Source organism: Cucurbitaria berberidis (assembly GCF_010015615.1).
Source record: "Cucurbitaria berberidis CBS 394.84 unplaced genomic scaffold K460scaffold_2, whole genome shotgun sequence".
NCBI lineage: Eukaryota > Fungi > Ascomycota > Dothideomycetes > Pleosporales > Cucurbitariaceae > Cucurbitaria > Cucurbitaria berberidis.
In genome coordinates this window covers 4,999,532-5,023,113 of record NW_024468936.1, presented here as the reverse complement: position 1 = coordinate 5,023,113, position 23,582 = coordinate 4,999,532, and the positions used below count along the sequence as shown (strand labels likewise).

The following is a 23,582-nucleotide window of genomic DNA, read 5'->3' as shown; positions in this document are numbered from 1 at the left end:
TTGACCTTGGAGATCGAAGATGTGGGGACGTAAAATTGGGGTATAGATACCTCGCCTGTCCCGTCAAACTGGGTTGACGTTTTAAGCCGGAAGCTTGGAATTGAAACTCACGACTTCAAACAACATGGCAGGCGGCGGCGCACCAATTAGCTCTTCAGTACCATCGCCCTTGGGGCCGGGTTGGGGATATGGCGTCGTTCTTGGTCTTGGATTCCTGTTTGCTCTTGGCATGGTATGTTCCCGTCTCTAACATGAGAGGTACAGAATGAGAAGCTGATGTTCAACTCCCAAGGTCTTCACCACATGGGTGCTCAAGCGATACAACAATGAATTGCAAACCTCGGAGATGTTCTCAACGGCTGGTCGCACGGTCAAGTCTGGTCTCGTAGCCAGTGCTGTCGTTTCGTCCTGGACTTGGGCTGCTACACTTTTGCAGAGTACTTCTGTCGCTTTCCGCTATGGTACATGATACACAACTATACATTCAAGTTTGCGATTTCTAATACTTCATAGGTGTATCTGGACCCCTCTGGTACGCTGCTGGCGCCACCGTTCAGATTTTGCTCTTTGCAACCGTTGCGATTGAACTGAAAAGACGAGCGCCAAATGCCCATGTAAGCGAAACATCATTACCATGCCACGTCCACGTATCTGACTATATGCCAGACATTCCTCGAAGCAGTTCGTGCTCGCTATGGAAAGGCCACCCACTTCGTCTACATCACTTTCGGCCTCTTCACCAACATCTTAGTCACAGCAATGCTGCTGACCGGCGGATCGGCAGTCATAAACTTCCTAACTGGCATTCCCACCGCAGCGGCGTGCTTTTTGCTGCCATTGGGTGTCGTTGTCTACACCATGTTTGGTGGAATCAAGGCTACCTTCCTGACTGATTATGTCCACACGGTTATTCTACTCGTTATCATTTTGATCTTCGCTTTTACTACATACGCCACTGGTGATAGGCTAGGCTCACCAAAGGCTGTCTACGATCGTCTGCATGATCTTGCGGCTATTTCTCCGGTTCCGGGTAACGCTGGTGGAAGCTATCTGACCATGAGGAGCAAAGACGGTGCGATCTTCTTTGTGATCAACATTGTGGGAAACTTCGGCACTGTTTTTATGGATAACGGATGTAAGTCCCTGAACTGAAGAAGATGTTTGGAGACGGCTGCTAATGTTCGCTAGACTACAACAAGGCTATTGCTGCTTCCCCAGTGCATGCGCTCCCCGGGTACATTATTGGAGGTATCAGCTGGTTCGCGATTCCCGTATGTTCTATTCATTCCTTTTATGAAGCACCCTGACTTACAAAGAAATAGTGGCTTTGCGCGACTACTATGGGTCTCGCTGCCCTGGCCCTTCAGGGAACCGAGTACTTCCCGACTTACCCCAACGTCATGGACGAAGCGGCTGTTAGCGCAGGTCTCACGCTTCCGTATGCCGCTGTTGCTCTCCTCGGATCAGGAGGTGCTGTCGCAACCCTCTTAATCGTGTTCATGGCTGTCACCAGTGCGTTCTCAGCACAACTCATTGCCGTTTCATCCATCCTTACATACGATATCTATGGAACATACATCAACACCCAGGCGAGCGGCAGGCGTCTCGTGTACACCTCACACGTATGCGTGTGTGGTTTTGGATTGGTCATGGCGGCTTTCTCCACCGGGTTGCACTACGCAGGCATTAGGTAAGTTGTATGAATCTGCCCTTGAAACTCCTACTAACAGTGTTATAGCATGGGTTGGCTATACGTTTTTATGGGTGTCATTATCTCGTCTGCCGTTCTTCCGGCCACCCTCACTCTAATGTGGAAGGGTCAGAACTTCTGGGCTGCGACTCTCAGCCCCGTCCTAGGCCTTTGCTGCAGTATCACAGCGTGGTTGGTCACAACTTCGAAGCTGAACGACGGTGTCATTACCGTTGCGACCGCTGGCGCCAATAACCCCATGTTGGCTGGAAATGTCGTGGCTCTGCTTTCTCCTGTCGTTTTTATCCCTGTCCTCACCTTGATCTTTGGGGTTGGTAAGTCAGCCTTGTTCTCACTTGCTCTTGACGTATGCTGATTATACGCAGACAATTATGACTGGGTCTCCATGAAGAAAATCCGCCTGGTCGACGACTCCGATGTCACCGCAGCCGCGCATATGGACATCGAAGCTGTCCACGGTCGCCACGCCGCCCTCTCGCCCGAAGCAGAGGCCGCCGAACAAGCCAAGCTCCTCCGTGCCTCCAAGATTGCCAAGATCACCACCGCTACCATGACTCTCGTCCTGCTCGTGCTCTGGCCAATGCCGCTCTATGGCACTGGATACATCTTCAGCGCGTCGTTCTTCTCCGGCTGGGTTGTTGTTGGTATAATTTGGTTGCTGGGTTCGACTATGGCTGTTGGTGTGTATCCACTGTGGGAGGGCAGAGAAAGCTTGGCTAGGAACTTTGGTGGTATGTGGCGCGATATTACTGGCAAGGGCCGTCGACGTCCAGGGGCCATCACAGTGGTCGAGGGAGAGAAAGGTGCTGGCTCGGGCACGCACACGCCTAAGGAGGCTGATTTTAAGGCTATGGAGGAGAAGTAGGTTGTACTTAAGATGAGATCGTTGCGTTCCATGTTCAAAATCTGTCCATAACGACGATTCCAATGCACATGTGGTTTTCAACTGAAGCCGTGTCGCGCCGCTGGCCACTCCACCGACTTTATCGTATTTATCCTTTCGCTGACCATGCGACACTCCGAGCCCATCGCAATGATCGACCAGTTTTTCGGACACTACGAAGCACCGAGCTATACTGCCTACCTGGCTCAATACCGTTCAATTCGGCCCTTCTGTATCTATATTACGAACACCTCGTGCTGTCCTCCATGAATCTGTCCCGCGGACCAGGCACAGCCCCAAACCGTTATAAACACCTTTCCCGTTCCTGGGCCATGCCTGAAGCTACTGGCTCGCTACACGATGCCAATTCGCTGATTTGAGGAACAATGTTCTTGTCGATCGAAAAGTCCGGGGTTAACCCCAGAATACCCCGCTGACCCCAAATCTGCTAATGGGCTCGGGGTATCCATCGCCGAACAGCCAGGACGATCCTTATTGCACACGGGCACGTCCGTCATCATATATATTTTCGAGGAACACTCGCCATTATGTCTCCATCGCCAAGCACACTTGCACATCGCCTTGCATTGCTACGTCGCAATGGGTGTCCTCAAGTTTCTCGCTCTCGCTGCCGTTGCTGTAGCCGCCCCAGTGGAGGAGCGCGCGAAGAAGCCTAAAAGTTTTTTGAAAGAGGTTGGAAACTCGACTTGGGTCCTTGGGAATCAGATCTGGAATGTTACCCAGAACCGACAATATGCAAATAAACTCTTCTACAAGGGAAGCGACAGGGTTGGCAAGGCGGTTGGCCATTATGTGAGCTACAGTAAGTAGCATGCATCGCTCCAGAACTAGGACATTGTTCGTCAAGCAATTGGCTAATGGAAATCACAGATGGAGCTGCTTCCGACCTCAACTGGACATCCGCCGTCATTGCAGATTCGGGCAGCGACTGGATCAACGTGAAGTTCACCGCCAAGGAGGGCGACTTCCACTGGGTGATCTACGACGACCTTCCAGGCGCATACCAGTACTTTGTCAACCACGCGCTTCCCACGCTTGGTGAATTTAGGACGCTTTGGCGCCTAGATAACGCTTCTTTCCCGCGTGGCCGTACGAATATTAAGGATGGTGTGCTTCCCGCCCTCGATGAGTACCGTGGCGCAACCAACGTGCAGGATGAAACATGGCAGAAAGCCGATGGCTCGTTCCTCACCAAGTACGACTGGAGCGCATTCGTTAGGGATATGGACTTTTATGGTGTGTACGGTGACGAGGTGGGAAGTTGGTACTTCAACCCTGGGAAGGACTATTATAATGGTGATCAATTGAAGCAGGAACTTATGGTATGTGACATGCCTTCTGGAACGGAGATAAGGGACTCACCATTTTAGGTTCATCGCGAATCCAAGACCGGCGACGCAGTACAGCTTAACATGATCCACGGAACTCACTACCAAGCGCTTTCCCGCGACGTTTTCGCTGACGGCAAAGTCTGGGGGCCTTGGCTGTGGTATCTCAACGACGGGTCAAAAGACGATGCAGCAAAACGCGCCGAGGAAGAGGAAGGCGCATGGCCGTACAAGTGGTTTGAAGACAAGGCATACCAGTCCCGAGGCAAGATTCAGGGCAAGCTGATTCTTAGCGATGGACGACCTGCTGCGGGAGCAGCCGTCTTCCTTGGTGACAACAACTCCAACCTCTCTACGCTTGATCAAGGCAAAGATTACTACTACACCACCTATGCAGACTCGGATGGCAAGTTTGACATCCATGACATTCGCACTGGCACGTATGCGCTCTATGCGTGGGGAAACGGCGGCAAGATCGCAGACGTGACTACGAATTTCACGCAGAACGAAGTCGTCATTCGGGAGGGAAAGAACACCAACCTCAAGGATCTGACATGGAAGGTTACCGACAAGAAGGACCGCATCTTCCAAATCGGTGACTTCGACCGTAAGACCGATGGCTTCAAGCTCAGCGGCCCCACCCCCTTCGAACACGGCCGCATCTCCAAGTGCCCTGCGAACCTCACATACACCGTTGGCACGAGCAAGGCAGCGGATTGGTGTTTTGGCCAGGCTCTCAACGGAACGTGGAGTATCGTCTTCCCTGTCAAGGCCGTTCCCTCTGCTGCTAAGTTGACTGTTTCGCTTGCAGGCTTCTCGCAGGGTACCAGCGCGACTGTTTTGCTCAACAATGTAAAAGTCGGCAATATCACGAGTGCTAGTCTTGTGAATAGCCAAGATACGTATCGTGGAGCGACGCGAGCGGGCGAGTGGCGGTTATTGGAGTTCCCTGTTACGAAAGAGGGGCTCAAGCAGGGTGATAATAGGATTGACGTCAAGGTGGAAAAGGCATCGCAGTGGCGTGGCTGGCTTTGGGACAGCATATTGTTGGAAGGTATATAATTTCTGCGGATTAAAAACTTAAAAAGGCAAGAAATATACCAGCAGGACTTTATCCACACACTTAAAACTTCCCGCCTTTCGTTCAAGTTAGAGGCCCTACACACTCCACTACCAACTGCTCGAACGTAAAAGTCTTCACTCTACTCAGGGTAGGAACATAGTCCGGGCTGTGGGATTTTATACATGTGCAAAACTATGTACAGCATTCACAGTAGTCGCTTGGTGGGAATACTACAGGAGCCTTACATGTCTTGGATATACATTTCTTGCAATGGCTGGCATTCAAGCGGGAATAATTGTCTCGTTGCGGCGCCTGTGGGCCACGGTCAGTTTCCATCTCTTGACTATATTTTCTACCCACTCGAAAACTCCCAGTTCTACTCTTCCTAACTTCTTTTCCATGCGCACATACTTTCCCCACCAGCCCTTCCTATCGCTGTCCGCCCAATTGCTGTTAAAAGACAAAAGCCACTTGCGATAAATAAACGGCATCATGAATAGTAACCAAACCAGGCCCAATATACCAGCACCAGGGCCCAGTGCGAAGAATGCGATCAGAAGGCCTCTTGCGGAGGACGAGAAGGTATGCGGGGGTTGAGCTATGATTGCAACAAAGGCAAACAAGCATCCAACGGCCGCCACTGCTGATAAAGGAGCAAGTATAATCACGGCAACAGCTCCTTGTAGGGATGGTCCATTGTTCAAACGTCGGGGTAAGGGCTTGGAGTTGTCAATAGGATCTAGTAAGAGTCAGTGAGTAGGAGCCCGAAGCATTCCACGATCTTATTTCCTATTTGTGAAACAGGATTACATAAAGGAGACGCTCACCCAAGGCGAGAGCTTATCAAAAATGTGAAGTGTGGTGCGACTTACCGTACTTGACCAATACCTTCGTACTGGGGGGGAGGTATTCGACCTGTGGCACATGTTTTGATATGTCCAGCGCTGTGTTGATACGTCGTATATCAATCGGGAAGCAGTAGATGAGCTGCACTTCCTTTATTTGATCTTCAAGCGGACCAGACAATCGACTATACATAGCACCTCTAGTCGCATAGTCAACTGCTAATTGCAGAGGCGTCTCGATGATTAGACAAAAGGAGGTATCGATCGCAATGCGTTCTTCGAGCTCCGCGCGATGTTGATCTTCGTATAGCGTTACACCATAATGCACTCGGCTTCTGGGGTCCATAAACATGAAAGTGGTTGTGTCGATGGCAGGCTTAGTTTGTAGCAACAATACTTGTGGCATTGTGGCGTTGTCATCTCGACCTATTTCGAAATCCAGATGCAGCCACTGTGGGGTGACTCTCATCACAGGAAGCAGTGTTAGTTTGCTTTTGCTTGGCTCGACTGGTATCCACCCATTGCAAGAACCGAGCGAATGCGGTTCATCTCTCCACTTTGATCCGGTATTCCAGAATAGCGATACAGGAAGTAGCTTGAAACCAAGAATCATCGCTCTCATACGCTCGGCACGTGTCGCTATCTCCATGACTCTGTCAGCGTTGAAGTCGAGCAAGTTAGCAATGATCACGTGTAAATCCTCAGGCATTGTGGTTGAGCGATGTGCTAGCTCGTTCCAAGTATCAACCAGCTGCTTCAAGCGGTGTTCATCGCCGAGGTCCATCGTGAAATGGTCTTTCTTGTCGAGACCACTTTTTCCGCGTTTCAGTAGACCTTCAGCAGCCGGAAGCGTGTGGACCTTCCCGACTGCTTGACTCCCACGGAAACCGCCGATACTCACCAATGCCCCACCGTCGGCTTTGTAGGCTGCAGGAGTTGGCGGATCTCGTCGAAAGCGACTCTTCCAGTCTTGATGAAGTGTATCCCAGAAGTTGTTGTACAGCTCTTTATAGATAGACCAACCAGCGACATCTTCAACATCTGGAAAAACGGCTTTGTGCGTCACGGCTCGATAGGGATCTCTTGGACCATGAAGACACCATTCGTGTACAGGATCGATGGCATGATTCTCGAATTGGAATACGCATTCTCTGGCGAGTACGCCCTCTTGCAGCGTCCAGCTGCGCGTCATCCACGCCGAGCAGGCCATGCGAGCGAGTGACTCGGTTGCCGTACTCACCCTGGCGTTGCATTGCAGCAATTCCGAATCAAGCACTAGCTCTTGAACGGCAGCTGCATATATGGACGCCATTTGATTAATGGCCGTTTTTCGCAATGACTTCTCCGAATCGCCGACTGGGATGCAGAGTGTATCCATCCAGAATACTGGGGGCTGGGGGCTGGCGTTCAGGATGAAGAACAAAGCTTTGGCGCGACCAGTCCATCTCCAGTGGACCTATGTGGGCCACACCGCTCTCATGGTCCCGTGGCAGGGAGCTCAATTGTGCGTAAAGCCGCTGTACCTGGCACGATGGGAGGGCATTCGCAGAGGGATTACCGAGGCCATCGAACCAAACATGCGACAAAACGGTGTAGCGAGTGGAAGGCAGTCGAGGTCTTACACGTAGATGGAAGACTGGCTCGAGTACGCCTGATGCTGGATCAACGTGTATGCTGACAAGGGGTACCCCGCCGTCTCTAATAATAGCGACGACGGCTGCATAGTCAACAGCGAGTGTGGAACAGTCTTTCGAGCACGACGGCGTGTGCGCGGTATTGTAGTTCTTCATATCCACATTATTAGCGATGCATCGGGCTGCCGTAGCGCATCCATCGTGGTTGTTTGGACGGAAGCCGCGACGGTCAAGGCTGCTGAGGTAGGTCAGAGTTTCTAATGTATAGACCTGTTGTAGTCGACGAATTTGGTGAGGACACCAACCTTGCGTCAAGAAGATTTCTTTCATATCGACTTTAGAGCAGTAGACGCCGTTCTAGCCGGTGAAGGAAGGCGGGCGCGTAGGGTTCGGGTAAGACATTGTTGCTTGAGGCTTACTGTATCTCTACCAGCGGTACGTAGCACCGTGCCACAGATCAGCCAATCACACTACTGCACGCGTTAGCCGCCCCCATGTTGCTTCCCTGCTCAGGCTGAGATGACAACCCTTTCTACGAGTACCTACCCATCATGATCGAGCTGAGTTGTGGGATCAGATGAGCGTGAGACGTGATGGAGCGCCTTGCCTTGAGATGAAAGTAGCAAGCCTCGACGTCAACAGACAATGTCTAATGATTGGAAGAATTCAGGTTATGCGGACAGGAAATTCGTGCTACACAACACCTTTACAGCGGTGCTTCGTACTACTTAACGTTTCAGCTCTAGCAATCGAAAGCCCTGCTCATTGCTACTTAAATCCTCAAAGGCGCAGGATACAACCTCGATTCTTCGCATTACACTTGCAATTTCTAATCATGGAGCAGATCGAAATGACATCGCGGCCGCTACTCCAGCCACGCTATGAGCAGCGCACCAACACACCAGATGGTGTTCCACGGGAGAGCTCCTCCGCTAAGTCTCCGAGGATGACCACCCCGATATCGACGACTGAATACGTCGGCCCCCAGAAGCCTTTTGCTCTCTCGAAGAAGTCTCCTACACGTCCGAAAAGACTTCTGGCATCGCTATTCGAGTTTCTGGTCCACATACCAAGCTATTTCGGTCGGATTGGCACGCGATGCGTCCACCTTTGGGTGCCACTATGGAGAAAGAGCTGGACTGCTGAAACTTGTAGCTGCATATTCGCTTTTCTGTCTCTTCTGGGTCTTATTGCTACACTCTTAGCACATCAAGATAAGCCGCTACCGAAGTGGCCACAGCTTGTCTCCATCAACTCAATAGTCTCTCTTTTCTCGCTATTAATGCGAGCCGGCGTTGGTATGGCGCTTGCTGAAGGTGTGTCGGGTAGCACAAACTCGCTTCGCTTCGATAGGCCCACTAATGGAAGACAGGAATAAGTCAGTCGAAGTGGCAGTGGTTTCGCAAAGCACGGAGACTCAATGACATGGAGCGATTCGATAGCGCTAGTCGTGGTGCTTGGGGTTCTATCATGTTGCTGATTAACCTTAGTCCAAGACGACCATAGTAAGTTCTTGTACATTCTTCTAGAATTCCAGCTTATGTATGAAAGTTGGATTGCGGCGTTAGGCGCGTTCGTCACCGTAATGGCCTCCTTGACTGGATTTTCCTCGCAGCAACTGGTCCAATTTAGTGACTGTCTACAACCGGACCGAGCTGCGGCAGTAGGAGTAGCGAAAACAAACTCTTATCTTCGCTCTGGACGTCGGAAAGGGCCGATTACTAATGACGTGTTTGCCCCCATGGCCGCTGGAATCGAGATCGGAATCATCCAACCAGTTGAAGATCGCACAAGTGTGCTTTCTCATGGCTGCACCACAGGAAACTGCACTTTCCCATCAACTAACGGGGCAAGCTTCTCGTCCGTGGGAATAAGTTACGCCTGTGAGGACGTTACGTCGCTGGTACGCGAGATACCCACGAACGAAACCTGGAGCGATAGATCTACCAACACTTCAGGCCGAGCATTTTGGGCGAACCTTACTTCACCTGTAGGTTATAACTCTAGTGAGATCGGACTGTTAATTGGTGCCAGCCCTTGGCTTTTGGCGACTGGAAGTCATGACGGTTCTGGTATGCTCAGCATAGTGCAGATGATATTCAGGCGGAGTGCTAAGGACTTCAGCTACACGGCTATCAATTGCTCAATATTTCCCAGCTTAAACACATATGAAGTCGTCATTAAAAACACAGTTATGGAAGAGAAGTTACTAGAAAGCATCCCAATAGGATACAACTTGGTCCCGGTGGTTACCGACAAAGCAAACAACGAGTGGGACATCCCGTGGAAACGCGCCACTAGCTACACGCTAAGGAACGGCATTCGAGAAGTGTGCAATCGACAAGATACTCCTGGGTCCAGTCTCGGTCAGGTGGCTTCGGCAAACGTTGACGATTCACCGATGAGTCCTGACCTTGCAGACGTCGAAAAGAAACTATGGTACTATCCTGAAGACTGTATTTGGAGCTTTGGTCTTGCCGCCGCATCAGGAACTGGAGAATATTTGAAAGGAATATTTAATAAGCAGCAACTGTACTGGAACCAAGCTGGAGCCGGCAATTCTGGATCAATTCATCTGCGCAAATTATTCCTAGAAAGCAACATGACGATGGATACCACGAATGAGTTTATGGGTAACCTAACCACTGCGATGACAGCCGTAGTTCGAGCGTACGGCTTGAACGGGTCCGCTGAGCATGTCAATGGAACTATGTGGTATACGACAACGTGCATGCAAATTAGATGGCCGTGGATTGCCTTTCCTGCGATTATGATAGGATTGTCAGCCATCTTTTTGGTGTTAGTACAGATCGAGAGCCGAGGAGTTGAGAGTGAGAGGCTTTGGAAGAGTTCGATACTTGCGACGCTGTTTTGTGATGTGGAAAACCAGGAAATGGATGAAGCTAAACCGGTTGGGAGGCATTCTATGGAGGATATTGCAAAGTCGACAAGTGTGAGCCTAGAGATGAATAGCCAGACATTAAAGCTTGTGGCTCGATAGCTATTCGGAGCGTTGAAAGTGGGAGTGATGCGATGAGTAGCAATTGAGGTATGGAAAGAACGTATATGACAATTGCGTTCGAGGAAAAGCTAATCGTGATTAACTTCAAGCAGTATCACGCTGCATAAGCTACACAATCATTGTCAATGATTTTAACCTAGGAAAATGTCTATCAAGATCATCTCTCTCGGCAATCACTTCTACACTTTGTCCAGATCCCACCACACCGATAACAAAATTCGGTTTTACATTCACATACAATGTGTAAACATCCTTCTGTCTTCTCCACCATAGTTTGGCAGCCTGGGCAGGTCATCCAATGCTTATCCCCGGCAAGTTTACGAACTTGCTCAGTACTCGGATCCGATGTGCATCCAAGAGGGGCGTGGCCACTTGCACGACAATGCCTACAAGTGTCTTGGCGACATTGGGAACAGCGAGCACTATCTGGACCATGGTAATTATCTGGTGGTATAAAGGCACTACAGTTCGGCTGAGCGCAGTACGTTGGATTTGGCGTTGCGCGCTCCAGGACTAAGAGGTTGTAACGGTTTACAAAATCGGGTGTAAGGAGGTCAGCGAACAGCCTGACGTCAACGATCTGCTCAAGGCAGCATTTAAAGATGGACCGAGAAGCTAGTGATGCTTCTAGACCGGCTAAAGTTCACTTAGTTGAGCAACGAGCATGCCGGTTGAGATCTCTCACCTTTTAGACATTCTCGACAATACCAGTGGCTACAATGCGTCCTCACCATTTGGGCAAGGTCATGTTCGTCCATACACGCGGTGCAAGGCCTCAGTCTTTCTCTCCTTCTTCTTTCGGCCTCTTCAGCGGCCGCACGTTGGGCTGCTTCTTCCTGTCTTTGCCTACGCTGAATCTCTTCCTGCCTACGACGTGCTTCTGCCTTCTCTTTCCTTTGGCGTTCTTCCCACTGAGTAGCACGCTGTCGTTGTTCCGCGAGCTTTCTGTCTCGAATGTTCTGTTGTTCTTGCTGCAGACTCTCAGTCTCCCGGGATGCTTGAATCCGAGCTTCACGAAGGGCCTCGTTTCGCCCTGCTCGGGCAATATCTGCCTCGAGCCTCACTTCGCCGACCCATTGCTCCCGTAACTCGTGGGCGCCGTACACATTGTCTTGAAGGGCTTCTAAATATGGCACTGATAAGTGTACACTCTGTTCTATTGTGGAAACTGTGGAAGTATGCGAAAGCGCTATCGTGTCGGTGAGGCTGTCCGGAGCTCGGGGTATGTAACGACGTGGAGGTCTGATCATATTTTTAGGAGCTTGCGCAGAATTCTGCTTCCGTCCTGTCGCTCTCGATATCTTTATCTCAGTTCAGACCTGGTAAGTCATGGGGCGAGATCCACTAGGCCGAGACGACCTCTTCTGGCGATACCAAGAAGTGCCGAGAGTTGAGGAATTGTACACCGTAACCCAATATCTCTAAATCCCATAACCGGGGACGAGAGTGCAGGGTCATTGAGTCGTGTCGTATGCAGATTGGAGGTAACCATGCTTGGCTGAATTCTTACTTCATTGTCTGTGCGTATCTGTCTCGTTTGATAGTACATGCCCGAGAGAATTCTTTTGTTACACTGCTGCAGCATCGAAGAATTAGTGACACTTGTCAGGAGTTCATTAGCTTACAGCTGTCCGCGGCATGTTCTGGATTCTTTCACGCCCCAAGGCTGAGGTCGGAGTGTTGACCCAGCCGCACTAACTGCCATTCTTTCGCAACCTTCCGCGGGGCAATGGACAAATCAGTGTACTTATTGCTCACCGGAACCTTCTCCATTGGGCGTGTTTCCCAGCCTTCGCTAACCCTTCCACTTTTTTATTTCCTTTTTCTAACAAATCTGACTATCCCTGATTTTCAGCGTTGCCATTGTCGGTCTGAAAGCCCGATCGAGCAGGCGTAATGGGTCATGAAAAAACCTTCGCTCGAAACCCAACAAGATCATCGCTATTACGTGACTGGACTCACCTCCATGGTTCTGCGGCCGACCGTCGCGGTACTGCATCGTTTATTATATCGCAACACCGCTTTTACGATTCACAGAGAGCTTCCGAGCTTTACAACGTATTCTTCTCTCTCTGAGCTTTATAACTTTTTCTTCTCCCAAAAAGATGAACACCGTGATATCCGTCGACGGCGAAGATGGAATGGTGCTAGCAAAAAGGACTGGTATTCGACCGGGGCAAGAATCTTTGGCTTTAGTTCTACGCGGAGGTTGGCAAGGGACAAGAAACGGGCAAGCAGGAGAAGATACACCTAGGGCTATTAGAGGTGGACCCGGCGGCACCTTAGCTGTTCAACTTTTCGAGTCAAACGTCTCACAAGGTGCGATTCGAGTAGAGCGCGTCAACTATAGCTCGGCAGATCAACATCCCCAAAGCACAGAAGTTCCCGTTGGAAGGAATATTCTTTTCACTGCAACCGGTGGTAATGGGGAATGTGGCGGTAATGGCGGCCACGGCCAGAATGGCTATAACGGCACGGACGGAGTCGGAGCTTCTAAAGCTTCAGACGCAACAGATGGGACAGATGGAGGGATGGGAGGGGATGCTGGTCAAGGGTCAAATGGTGCTGATGGTGGCCCTGGTGGTGCGCTTCATATTATCGTCCGTGAGTCAAACCTCCATCTTCTCATGGCCATTTCATGTGATGTAAAAGGTGGCCAGGGCGGCGGACCAGGATGTCATGGGAAAGCTGGGGTAGGCGGAAAAGGAGGTATTGGAGGACAAGGTTGGCAATGGGAAGATATCGTGGGCTACAAGCCGTTTTGCACGGACAGTTGCATCAAGAGAGATGACTACGTCCCAAAATCCACCATAGGCCACGTCTCATCCGCCTTGACCCGGGCTGGATCACGAGCGAATGCGAGTAGCAGCGCTTTTAGGGCACAACTAGGGGCACTCACAGTTCGGGGAGATACGTTGCCACAGATGATGCAACAAGTAGCTATCAGGCACAATGCTCTGAGGCAAAGTCAAAGAATAGAGGGAGGGGAAGCTTGCCATTGTGGAGGGGGCTCCGCGGATCGTTGTGCAGGATGTGACGTGAAACCTATAACCAAAAGATTCACGCGCGACCCAGGACTCGACGGAAAAGACGGCAAAAATGGGACAGAAATTACCACTCTATTGTCTGCTGGCCAGCCCGGCGAGTCAGGAACTGTAAACATAGCAGTTCATGGTGATAGTGGATCTATACAAGAGTATGACTCCGTCTGGTCACTGGAACTCGTGGATTTCGAGGTGGAAGACGAGAACGGTGATGGCGTGTTTGAACCAGGCGAGCACGTATTTATCCGAAGAATTAGGGTTCGGAATTCTGGAGGCATGCCATCACCAACCTGCCAGATCCCGGTCACCCTAGCAAGTAATTCGGATTGGTTCGAAAAGGTACCGAGTGGGGAAGGAGGCGTAGCCTTTCTTCCGACAAGTATTCCTGTTGGTGGTACCGCTTCAACATCGGGGGCCATCAAAGTGCGCATCAAAGAGCGAACCCTCAAGGGTGGCAGATCCCTAACGCCCGGATGCAAGTTCTCCGCCAAGGATACATTGAGGATAAGAGCAGATATCCCATGGTTGGACCGAAAGATGCCTTGTTTCGAATTCTCGAAGGAGATTGACATAAGCTATCCATGTGCCTTTGGAGATTTCCAGCATCTGCGTACTGTTGCTCAAGGTGCGGTCAGTGTGGTCCATTGTGAGGTAACTGAGAAGCGCAGGCCATCTTGACCTTTCCTAACTAACATATTCTAGATCCAAAACTCTGGTCATCGTCCGCTGGGAGAGCTAGATCATCTAGGTCAACAACGCGTTGTGGAGATCCGCACAACAATCCCATTAAGTTTCGGTCGACTAATCCACGATAGTGAACACCAGGAAGTCATTCGGCGTCTGCCGAGCATTCGGCCAAGAGACGCTGTCTCTATGGAGCAGCAGTTTTACGTCCTGTCTACTGCTCAGTGTCATCGAAAGTTCTGGGTAACTTTCGAGATCTACATTGAAAGCCCTCTTCAAGATCCGACTAGTGATATGTTGGAAACTGTCCTTGTTGAGAGCCAGACAATTCAGATTCAGGTTTCCAACGCATATAATCCTACGCCTAATGCGAAGATGCTTCTCATAATGAACCCAAATACTACCAAAAAGCAGTCACGAGCAATTCAGTTGTTTGTCACAGGTCAGTTGATGATGGAGGTTGACATATGCAACGTGCATGAGAATGGTGGCCTTCTCAGCCTACCGAAAGATGACTCTGAGGAACTATGCCCCATCACCACTGCGTACCATGGCAAAACAGTCATCGTTCTTGACAACGAATTTTCATACTTCGATGCCGGTATCAGGACTACGAGCCATCTTTGGGACCCGCAATGGCTCTCTGACGTTGCAACGAACGGTAATTCAAGCTTGTTCATTGGTTCTAAGGACGACGGCGCCTTGAGAAGAATTATCAGATCCTCCGTCTTCCCAGTTACGGTTGAACTAGACGATGTAGTCAAAGAAGTACCAAGAGCAAGGACTTTTGCCTCAAGCCATGAGTTTGTCGATTTTATCAAACAAGAGACGCAATTTGGAAATGCCAAGGTCCATATTTCAGCCATTTCCATGAAGCGATCTAAGTGGTATCGCATGGGACTTGATAGCGCAAGGAAACAAGCAAAATCATTGGCCGCCCATTTATGCGGTATTCTACCCGCACAACGATTCTTAGTGAGTTTCGTACTCCACCAGCATGACGCCGACGAAGAGAATTTGCGTGGGCAGCCCACCAAGGCCAATGGGCCGCCCGAAGATGGCCACTTGGTCATTCTCACCGGCGTGGACCATCACCGCACTATCCTTTCGACAGACATGAGCATCTCGACCGGAGTATCCAACCATGCCAATAATACTATCGATCAACTTAGTCCCTTCTTCAAGTACAGTATCATTGCCGCGCTGCCGTTAGTCTCAAGATTGAACTGGCTCTGGGCCACAGATGAATCGAATTCTGTCATCACAAAGGCTATGACCTTGTCGGTGCAGCGGGACATATATAACCAGATCAAGACTTTCGCGACATCAGAGCATAAACCATTAATATCCATCACGGAAGAGAAGGAACTGGACCCGTTTCTGAAAATCCACCTTCCATGTCTTGTTACTCTTTTTGGTGCAGAGCGGGCGAGACAAAGCATTCCTCCACCCAAAGCAATACTTACTGTTTTGCACTGGACATTAGCTTGCGCCGCATCAGCAAAGCCTCACAAACGGCTAGAAGGTCTCATTCAGTGGAAAATAGAGCACTGTCCAAGCACAGTGGGCATAACCTTCCCACGAAGTGACTACATCGACGTCGACATGCAGTCGGATTATCCCGAGTCACTCCTGGATGACATCGCAACAGTAACCGAAACGCCAAAGAGCTTTTTCCAAACAGGGGAGTTGTCTGCAGGCAAAATCGTACCACGCACGCGCTTTTGTATGCCGTCGGAGTGGAATGATATGGTACGGGATATTGCTGAGTGGCGGGGAATGCTGAAGAAGGACATGGATATCGCACGGGAAAAGCGGGATCGTATGTTGGTCGATGTCAAACCGCCGGAGATCGCGGAGCTCTCGGTGACTTAAGTTGACGAAAATTTGGAGCTCGAATTGCAGAGTACATGATGAGCCTCTATGCTTGGTATGCATGTTAGTGTTCCGTTGGTCATGCCCGCACGTGCATTTGTTTATATAGTGATGCATCTAGGTCTCTGAAGTCTCTACACACTAAGGCCTCACCCATAATGAAATCGATATTGTACAAGAGCAAAGATAGAGATCTTAATATCATTTGATGATTATGAACCTATTAGGTAACATAATGTAGCTTCTAGTACATATCTTCGCTTTATCTGAATATGACTCTTTATCCCGAGGCGCAAGCTGGGTAGTAGACGGATATATTGTGGATTAATAATCCAACCTTGCCTTGATGTTGTAGAAGAAGTAAAAGCGCCGGTAGTTATTCGTACGCGTTATGATCAGTTACGTAATTATTGCTGATGCAAGGATTTCTTAGTTTGTGGAAGTCTAATCACGAGATAAGTCAAGCGCGTGTAAGGCGTTTAGTATCGGAGATAAGAGCTGACAAGCCTTACGTCAGTCCGTGTCAAGCCGCCCGCAAACACCTAATTCACCTCTACCTCGAACAGCACCATTACCACTACGATAAAGACCACCGCCATGATACCCAGAGGCTGCTCGTCAGCTCTGCGCAACATTGCGCCCACCCTTGGGCGACCTGTTCGAGTGCCCTTACGGTCATTTTCTACCACACAACCAGCGTCTTCTGACCTGGACACGGCGGCTTTTGGCGAGCAACACATTGCAAAGGGCATCGGCCGCCTCACTAAGCATGTCTTCGACGAGGGCAAGGGCACATTTATAACTACTGACAAGGGCGTCAAGCTGCTTGATCTCACAGCTGGAATTGGCGTCGTGAACCTCGGACATTGCCATCCCAAAGTCAGCGCTGCAGCGGCCGCACAATGCAGCAAGATTACCCACGCCCAGGTCAACATTGGCTTCAGCTCTGCGCAGATCGCGCTCATCAAAGAGCTAATCCCCATCCTTCCGCATCCGTCACTCGACACCATTTTCTTCTGGAACTCGGGTGCCGAAGCAGTTGAAGCAGCCGTAAAGCTGGCCCGTGCCGCGACCAAGAAACCCAACATCATCGTCATGCAGGGCTCCTACCATGGCCGCACCAATGCGACAGCCTCTATGACGCGCTCCAAGACTATATACGGTGAGGGTCACGGCCCATTGATGAGTGGTGTATTCGCGACCGCTTTTCCATACTACAGCCAGTTTGGCGGTGCTTCTCCAGACACACCCACGGACGAACTTGTAGAACAGGCACTGCTTCAATTGAAGCTCACCCTGCAGCAGCAGACATCCCCCTCAGACACTGCCGCCATCATCTTAGAGCCGGTTCTGGGTGAAGGAGGCTATGTTCCTGCGCCTCCAGAGTTCCTGCACGACCTGAGGAAGATCTGCGACGAGAACAATATCCTCCTTATTGCCGACGAGGTCCAGTGTGGCATGGGTCGTACGGGTCACATGTGGTTTATGGAGGAGTCTGGAGTGCGGCCAGATATCCTTGTCTTCGCCAAGGGCATTGCCAATGGCTTTCCGTTGTCAGGTATTGCGAGCAGCAAGGAGCTCATGGATCGCCAAAAGCCTGGATCAATGGGTGGCACATATGCGGGTAACGCGGTTGCATGCGCCGCCGCAACAGCAACGATCCAAGCGTTCCGTGAAGAACAGATACTCGATAATGTTGCCGCGCGCTCCAAACAGATCTTCTCCTTCCTAAACGACCTGAAGTCGTCAAATACCAAAGCTGGTAACTTGATCGAAGACATTCGCGGGAAAGGACTGATGGTTGGTGTGCAACTCTCGAACCCAGAACTTGAACGCGATTCATCCGCACAAAGTCAGCCGCAGCTAGCGCCCAAAATTGTTCAAGAATGCGTCAAGCGGAACATGCTTCTCCTCAGCACCTCAGTGTTCGACGTGCTGCGATTTATCCCGCCGCTGACTATAAGCGAAGAAGAATTGAGTCAAGCGTGTAGCATTTTCAAAGAGTCGTTGGAAGCCGTTGCTAAGGATTTGTAAATCAATTGATTTTGTGATTCCTCACGCAAAACATGTGCGCATACACCTCCCTCCGTTCGTGTACGTCAACTCTCTCCAGGTGAAGCCCCGCCCCGCTCCGAAGAAAGCTTGTCTATGTTACCCTAGACGAGCTTGAATATGTCACCTACGGTGCACTGCCATATATGTGGTGTAATCCCGAATGTCTCACGTGCTCATATTTGAAATTGTACTGTTGTGGTTGATGAAGGTTTAAAAGCAACAAGGATATAACTGTAGAACGAACTCTTTTCTTCCATGTACGACTATAGGACACTGAAAATTACTTCTTCTGTCCGAATTGCCATTTCTCGAAGTTCTTGATCGGGTATCCCAGCAACATAATCTGTACAAGGTCTCAGCAGCTCAGCCCCGCCGCATTACTGTTAACGGTCTTTCTCTACCCAACCATGGTACGAGAACGCAAAATAAAGACTTACGGATTACATAAGCAATGATTCCAGCGCGCAAGCAACTGCATAGGAGGTACCTTCTATTCACTTTGCCCCGGCCTAGCTCGGTTTGTTCGCGTTGCTGGAGCTTTAGCACCACCAGTTACTGAGCACAGCACAGCTCAAAAGCGTCTGGTGCTTCGATAATAGAAAGAGATCACGATCGCAGATTCGCAGACATGGGATGATCGAGTATTGATGTGGTAGCGGTATGGTGTCCTAGGAAGCGACTCGCATGATGACGCAAACCCTTCATTCCTTGGCCAGTCTAGGTGCGCATGACCGGTGACAGCAATTTGGATAGGCGACATTTGCCACATTTTGTACCAGGCTGTCACGAATACCTTCCTTTCAGGTAAAATTCGGATGCTTCTGAAACAGTCCTTAGAGCTAACAGTAACCAGTGCTCTACCTGGTTCCATTATTCGTATGATAGTTTCCATCCGGGTCCAACAAGCCATCAAAAGTATATTGTCCGACATGCCACCATCACTCATACGACATGCTCACGACTGAACAGGCAAATATCTCACCGCGGATGGTCTTAATAAGTCACAACAACTTCTCTCCTACATGTCATAGCTGACCTTTTCCAGTCCTCGTAATCAGATTCATCTTGTGGAGCATGTTCGAAGCCGGCCTCGCTATCATCGCCGTGTGCCTGCCAACACTCAACTAACTCTTCCGCAGGATGGACGGCCTATTCATCCCCCGCAGCGTTTGCAGTCTAATCCCCTTCAATTCGAACCGCTCGGACCACGGTGATGCGGAGAGATATACTTCCGGCGCAAGAGTACTCGAGGAAAACGTGTCGACTTCTTCCCAATTAAATATGGTGCACTCAAATATTTTGGAGGAAAGAGATAAGAGCAAAGAATAAAAACATGAGTGGTATGGAATGGCTGATTTGGATCATCCGTCGCCACAGACTAGAGGTAAAGGGAGGCTGCAAAAGGATAACAAACAGAGCAGCTTTTGGATGCTGACAGCTTGTTTTGAAAGTGATTGACTGGCGGCTGTAAGTGTACTGAGATGTGGGCAAATTGAGAAGGAGAAAAATATTCCTGGTAACCTTGTATAGTATTTAGATAGTCTGTTGAGAGCATGTCTTTCTAAAGTTTTGCGATAAAGATGATTAAGCTAGCTGCTCCAGTCAAGCATCAGCTAGCAAAGGGATAATCCAAATAGACGTCACAAACGAATGACTCGTTGACACCATCTGCCGATAATCCTAGTAGGTAATTCCTCGCTCTAAAATCTCTCCGTTTTGCGGCACAGTCCGGGTGAAGTCAAGCATTCTTCCCACCCCCGCCTTCCCACCAGCACTACCTCGCCCACGCATCAAAACAAGCTAAATGCCGCAACGTCAATCCTAGCCCCGAATTCGCCTAATCATGTTATAAATCTGTGGGTTCAGCACTTGTTACACGCACTCTCCACTCCAAATTTCTTGTCTATAAAATACCATGGCGGAAACACGAAAGATCCAGATCGCCATTTCTGGCGGCGGTCTCGCGGGTGCAGCGATTGCACGGGCCTTACATCAGCAAGCCCATATCGAAGTCACTGTCTACGAATCTGCGCCTGGGTTCTCGGGAATGGGAATGGCGATTGGCATGGCGATTAATGCGCAGCGGGCGCTGGGTAAGCTGGTGCCTGATGCGGAGGAGATGTTCAAGCGGGCAGGTGCTGTGACGATCAATTCGTCGAGGATCATGCTCGTGAGTTGCTATTTGTTAATCCTTTATTGTTTGTTGAACATTAGAGAGGGAGGAAGGCTGACGGATGTATAGGCCGCTGGACCTCACGCAGGCACGAAAGTAATCGATGTCGCAGAGGAGAAACCGGGTAAGATATTGCATCGTGCAGCGCTGCTGCATGAGTTGCTGGAGCCGATTCCGAAAGACCGGTTGCATGCGAGCAAGAAGCTTGCGGAGATCGAAAAGCAGGAGAAAGGTTTACTGTTGAAGTTTGAAGATGGGTCTGAGGCTTACGCTGATGCGCTTATTGGCGCGGATGGCATCTATGGATCGGTTCGTGCACATGTTCTTGGTGCGAACCATGAGGCTGTCAAGCCCGTCGCTGCGGGCTGGGCTGGAGCGATGAATATGGTGCCGTATCCAAAAGCTGAGGCCAAATTAGGCGCCGAGATATTGAACGAGAATCGGCAGTTCGGGTGGGTTAGTGATGGTGGTATCTTTATTCATGATTCCATCATGGGCGGAAAGATGGTACAGTGCATTGGCACATCGGTCAATCGAGATACGTCAGGTGCCAGGCGGATACCAATCGATCGCGAGTACATGGAAAAAGCGTTCGCGAGCTGTTTGGACGGACCTGTGGCCAAGGGGATGATCGATGTAAGTTGTTGTTCTCTCGCCTCCTGCGTACGATTGCTGACGACTCATGTGCAGCTCCTGCTTGACCAAGAGAGCCCAGCGGTGTTCGCACAGTATGAGCACACCAACGCACCAACATACGTGAGAGGACGTGTGTGTATCGCCGGTGACGCAGCACATGCCATGACACCCTGGCAAGGCAGTGGAGCCGCTACCGCTCTCGAAGATGCCGTGATACTCGGTACGCTCTTTGAGCAGATCAGATCACCAGATGAAGTCGAGCAAGTTCTCAAGACGTATGATGCCGTTCGTCGACCACGCTCACAGCGCATTGCCGAGTCGAGTCGCCAGACAGGGCGCATCTTAAGTGGCATTGCTGACGACATTGACTTGGATCCCGTGAAGATGCATGATGCGTTGACGGATCGATGGAGTTTTATCCACAACTTCGACCTGGATGGGCATATTGAGAGTGCGAAAGCTTCCTTGAAGGAGAAATCGTAGATAGAATGACGATTTGTTGTTTTTGTTATTTTTCAACGTCCTATCCACTCTACAGAGCAATATATAGGCTAGTTAAGAGCCTCCCTGGGGCCATGGGGACGGGTCGCCTCCGGGTTTATGGCGCCGCCTACCCGGTGGACCTGTTCAAGGTATTGTAGGCCTACCTTGGCCTTTACTTTCTAACAATACGCCCGCCGTTTGACGTAAGCAGTTTCATTCAATGCAACACATGTGTAGCTGGGGGGATGTGAATCGAGTGGCTCTGTAATCTTAAGAAGTAGTAGCGCAACACCGGCATGTTGGCGCATAAAAAGTGACAGCGGCTGGGAGAATAGGGTTACTATACTTTTAAGAGAATATCTATAGTAGCAAATATCTCAAAAAGATTGCATCATGGGTGTTAACCATTCTATTGAAAAAATCGGAGACGTGACAGCCGCCGCCATCGAGAAGACTGGCAGGGATTCCGTTGAAAGTGTGACCGTGAAAATTGAGGAAAATATCAACAATCTGCTCAAAACCCTCCAGCCCTTGTTTAAGTCTGCAGAAACGCCTCTTGTGGTCGCTGGTATCATTGCCTCAGGTGTTGGATTCGCAGCTGCATCCGCTTCATTATTCCGGTCATACCAAGTGCTCACAGGAACGGACGCTACGTCCGCGCTGCTTAAGTTGGGCGTCAGTATCGACAAATCTCTGCGAACCGCTGCCGACAATCTCGAGGCCATGAACGCGCGACAGTGCCAGCGAGAATTTCACAAACATGTCTATCAATACGTAAACATGATGTCTCACGGTGCAAGTCCCGACACTTACTTTTTCGTCTTTCATCCAGGTACCGATTGGTATCCCGCCTTTCACGAGATGAACACAGAGCGGCCACTAGCAAGATTCGCAGGCTATTTCAGCAACTTCAATACCATGCATGTTTATCTCAATGTCTTCCGCAAAGCCGCAGGACCTATATCGTACACCTGCTTATGTTATGTATCCCGCCTGGCCCCGCGTTCCAACGTTACCGATAGTCTTTGGAAAGCACCTAGCGCTTCCCTCCAACGCAAAATCTTTGGGCTCGGGGACTGATGTACTGAGCTAGGTTTTACTCGATAAGCAGCTGGATGAAGGGTGTACTCGCCTCCCTGCTTTTCAAAGAAGGTCTCAACATGGCTAAGAAAATTGCTCTCATCGTTTGTTATGGCTTTGCTGTTGTTGAGTTGCTTTGTTGGCACGGTACAGGGCCGGGACTAGGCCCTTGATGGTGTAGGGCTGCGGGATACACATGTTGCGTTGCGATTCGTGGGTTGTAGTGTGAATGAGTAACGACATGAGCGCATGGCTCTAGACCATGCACATCCGCTCTCCTCTTAGCCAAAGTGCGGCTCATTAATGGGATTCACCTCAACAACGACGTACCATGGCCAAAAGGGGAGTCATATCTCGAACCACGGTAAACTCGGCTCTTCCGATCATCTAATCCAGCATTGAGAATACAAACACGGGATCAATTCGCTATGACAAGTGTATGCAAGCTAGCAAGATCCATGCACCCACTGCACCTGACAAATTTGGAGATTACCCATTCAAGCAACCAGCGAGGACCTGACCCAACTTCTAACCATGGCCGCAACACCGAAATATGACTCAGTCATCTCATGGACGAGCGTACCAAGGCTCGCACGCGCGCCCCCTCAACCCGTCAACGGGACCGCAACTCTGGGACTGCACAGCCCAGCAACCACTCACTCCAACCATGGTACTAGCAGTGATGACCACCAAACCATTGTCTCAACAATCCAAAGATTGAGTCGCCCTGTAGTTTCTCTTTGTCAGCCATAAAGACTGAGCAGGGTGCGGAGGAAAAACTAGAAAAGCCCCGACCCCCCATCAGTGCCCCTCTAGATGCACATATATCTTCATAAGTAGTATCCCTCTTGTCGAGGGACTCCTGTCGGAAGGATGACAATCTTCTTCCCTGGGGTTGAGCAGGGGGTCCCTACCTTGCCTCAGAATATCCCTTACACCAGGCATACCGCAATCCTAATAGTCGAACCACAGTCATTGTCACCGTTCTGGAGACAGGCCGTAGGTTGAGTATTTGGGGACGCTGTCTACCTTGTGTATGGGACGT

The 23,582-nt window shown here is 50.2% G+C and overlaps 10 protein-coding genes across 10 annotated transcripts; 7 read left to right on the top strand and 3 right to left on the bottom strand.

Moving 5' to 3' along the window:
- Positions 1–124: 124 nt before the first annotated feature.
- Positions 125–2,576, top strand: K460DRAFT_375569 (urea active transporter; the record flags this gene model as incomplete). The annotated part of the gene is made up of 8 exons (XM_040934783.1): positions 125–232; positions 293–461; positions 514–614; positions 667–1,135; positions 1,189–1,271; positions 1,323–1,690; positions 1,739–2,025; positions 2,077–2,576. 8 exons carry the CDS (start codon positions 125–127, stop codon positions 2,574–2,576), a joined length of 2,085 nt encoding a protein of 694 aa, XP_040791353.1.
- Positions 2,577–3,194: 618 nt separating this feature from the next.
- On the top strand, positions 3,195–5,005 carry K460DRAFT_275854 (polysaccharide lyase family 4 protein; the record flags this gene model as incomplete). The annotated part of the gene is made up of 3 exons (XM_040928072.1): positions 3,195–3,417; positions 3,486–3,937; positions 3,986–5,005. The coding sequence occupies 3 exons, from the start codon at positions 3,195–3,197 to the stop codon at positions 5,003–5,005; spliced, it is 1,695 nt and encodes a 564-aa protein (XP_040791352.1).
- A 162-nt stretch (positions 5,006–5,167) lies between these two features.
- On the bottom strand, positions 5,168–7,815 carry K460DRAFT_393776 (uncharacterized protein; the record flags this gene model as incomplete). The annotated part of the gene is made up of 3 exons (XM_040935949.1): positions 5,168–5,745; positions 5,879–7,307; positions 7,375–7,815. The coding sequence occupies 3 exons, from the start codon at positions 7,813–7,815 to the stop codon at positions 5,288–5,290; spliced, it is 2,328 nt and encodes a 775-aa protein (XP_040791351.1). The 3' UTR covers positions 5,168–5,287.
- Positions 7,816–8,431: 616 nt separating this feature from the next.
- Positions 8,432–10,486, top strand: K460DRAFT_275609 (uncharacterized protein; the record flags this gene model as incomplete). The annotated part of the gene is made up of 3 exons (XM_040928055.1): positions 8,432–8,801; positions 8,858–8,990; positions 9,037–10,486. 3 exons carry the CDS (start codon positions 8,432–8,434, stop codon positions 10,484–10,486), a joined length of 1,953 nt encoding a protein of 650 aa, XP_040791350.1.
- Positions 10,487–10,676: 190 nt separating this feature from the next.
- K460DRAFT_255194 (uncharacterized protein) lies at positions 10,677–11,283 on the bottom strand (the record flags this gene model as incomplete). Its single annotated transcript, XM_040927414.1, has 2 exons — positions 10,677–11,143; positions 11,193–11,283. Coding segments are annotated over 2 exons (558 nt in total), but the record flags the coding sequence as incomplete, so codon positions are not given.
- K460DRAFT_404054 (uncharacterized protein) lies at positions 11,283–11,615 on the bottom strand (the record flags this gene model as incomplete). The annotated part of the gene is made up of 2 exons (XM_040936694.1): positions 11,283–11,478; positions 11,572–11,615. 2 exons carry the CDS (start codon positions 11,613–11,615, stop codon positions 11,283–11,285), a joined length of 240 nt encoding a protein of 79 aa, XP_040791348.1.
- A 997-nt stretch (positions 11,616–12,612) lies between these two features.
- K460DRAFT_428134 (uncharacterized protein) lies at positions 12,613–16,265 on the top strand (the record flags this gene model as incomplete). Its single annotated transcript, XM_040938284.1, has 2 exons — positions 12,613–14,202; positions 14,254–16,265. 2 exons carry the CDS (start codon positions 12,613–12,615, stop codon positions 16,108–16,110), a joined length of 3,447 nt encoding a protein of 1,148 aa, XP_040791347.1. The 3' UTR covers positions 16,111–16,265.
- Positions 16,266–16,630: 365 nt separating this feature from the next.
- Positions 16,631–18,518, top strand: K460DRAFT_80912 (uncharacterized protein). Its single transcript, XM_040938706.1, has one exon. It carries the CDS (start codon positions 16,708–16,710, stop codon positions 18,142–18,144), a length of 1,437 nt encoding a protein of 478 aa, XP_040791346.1. The 5' UTR covers positions 16,631–16,707; the 3' UTR covers positions 18,145–18,518.
- Positions 18,519–20,080: 1,562 nt separating this feature from the next.
- K460DRAFT_279024 (FAD/NAD(P)-binding domain-containing protein) lies at positions 20,081–21,457 on the top strand (the record flags this gene model as incomplete). The annotated part of the gene is made up of 3 exons (XM_040928298.1): positions 20,081–20,335; positions 20,408–20,974; positions 21,029–21,457. 3 exons carry the CDS (start codon positions 20,081–20,083, stop codon positions 21,455–21,457), a joined length of 1,251 nt encoding a protein of 416 aa, XP_040791345.1.
- A 393-nt stretch (positions 21,458–21,850) lies between these two features.
- Positions 21,851–22,537, top strand: K460DRAFT_353723 (uncharacterized protein; the record flags this gene model as incomplete). Its single annotated transcript, XM_040931738.1, has 1 exon — positions 21,851–22,537. The coding sequence occupies one exon, from the start codon at positions 21,851–21,853 to the stop codon at positions 22,535–22,537; it is 687 nt and encodes a 228-aa protein (XP_040791344.1).
- Between the last annotated feature and the right edge of the window lie 1,045 nt (positions 22,538–23,582).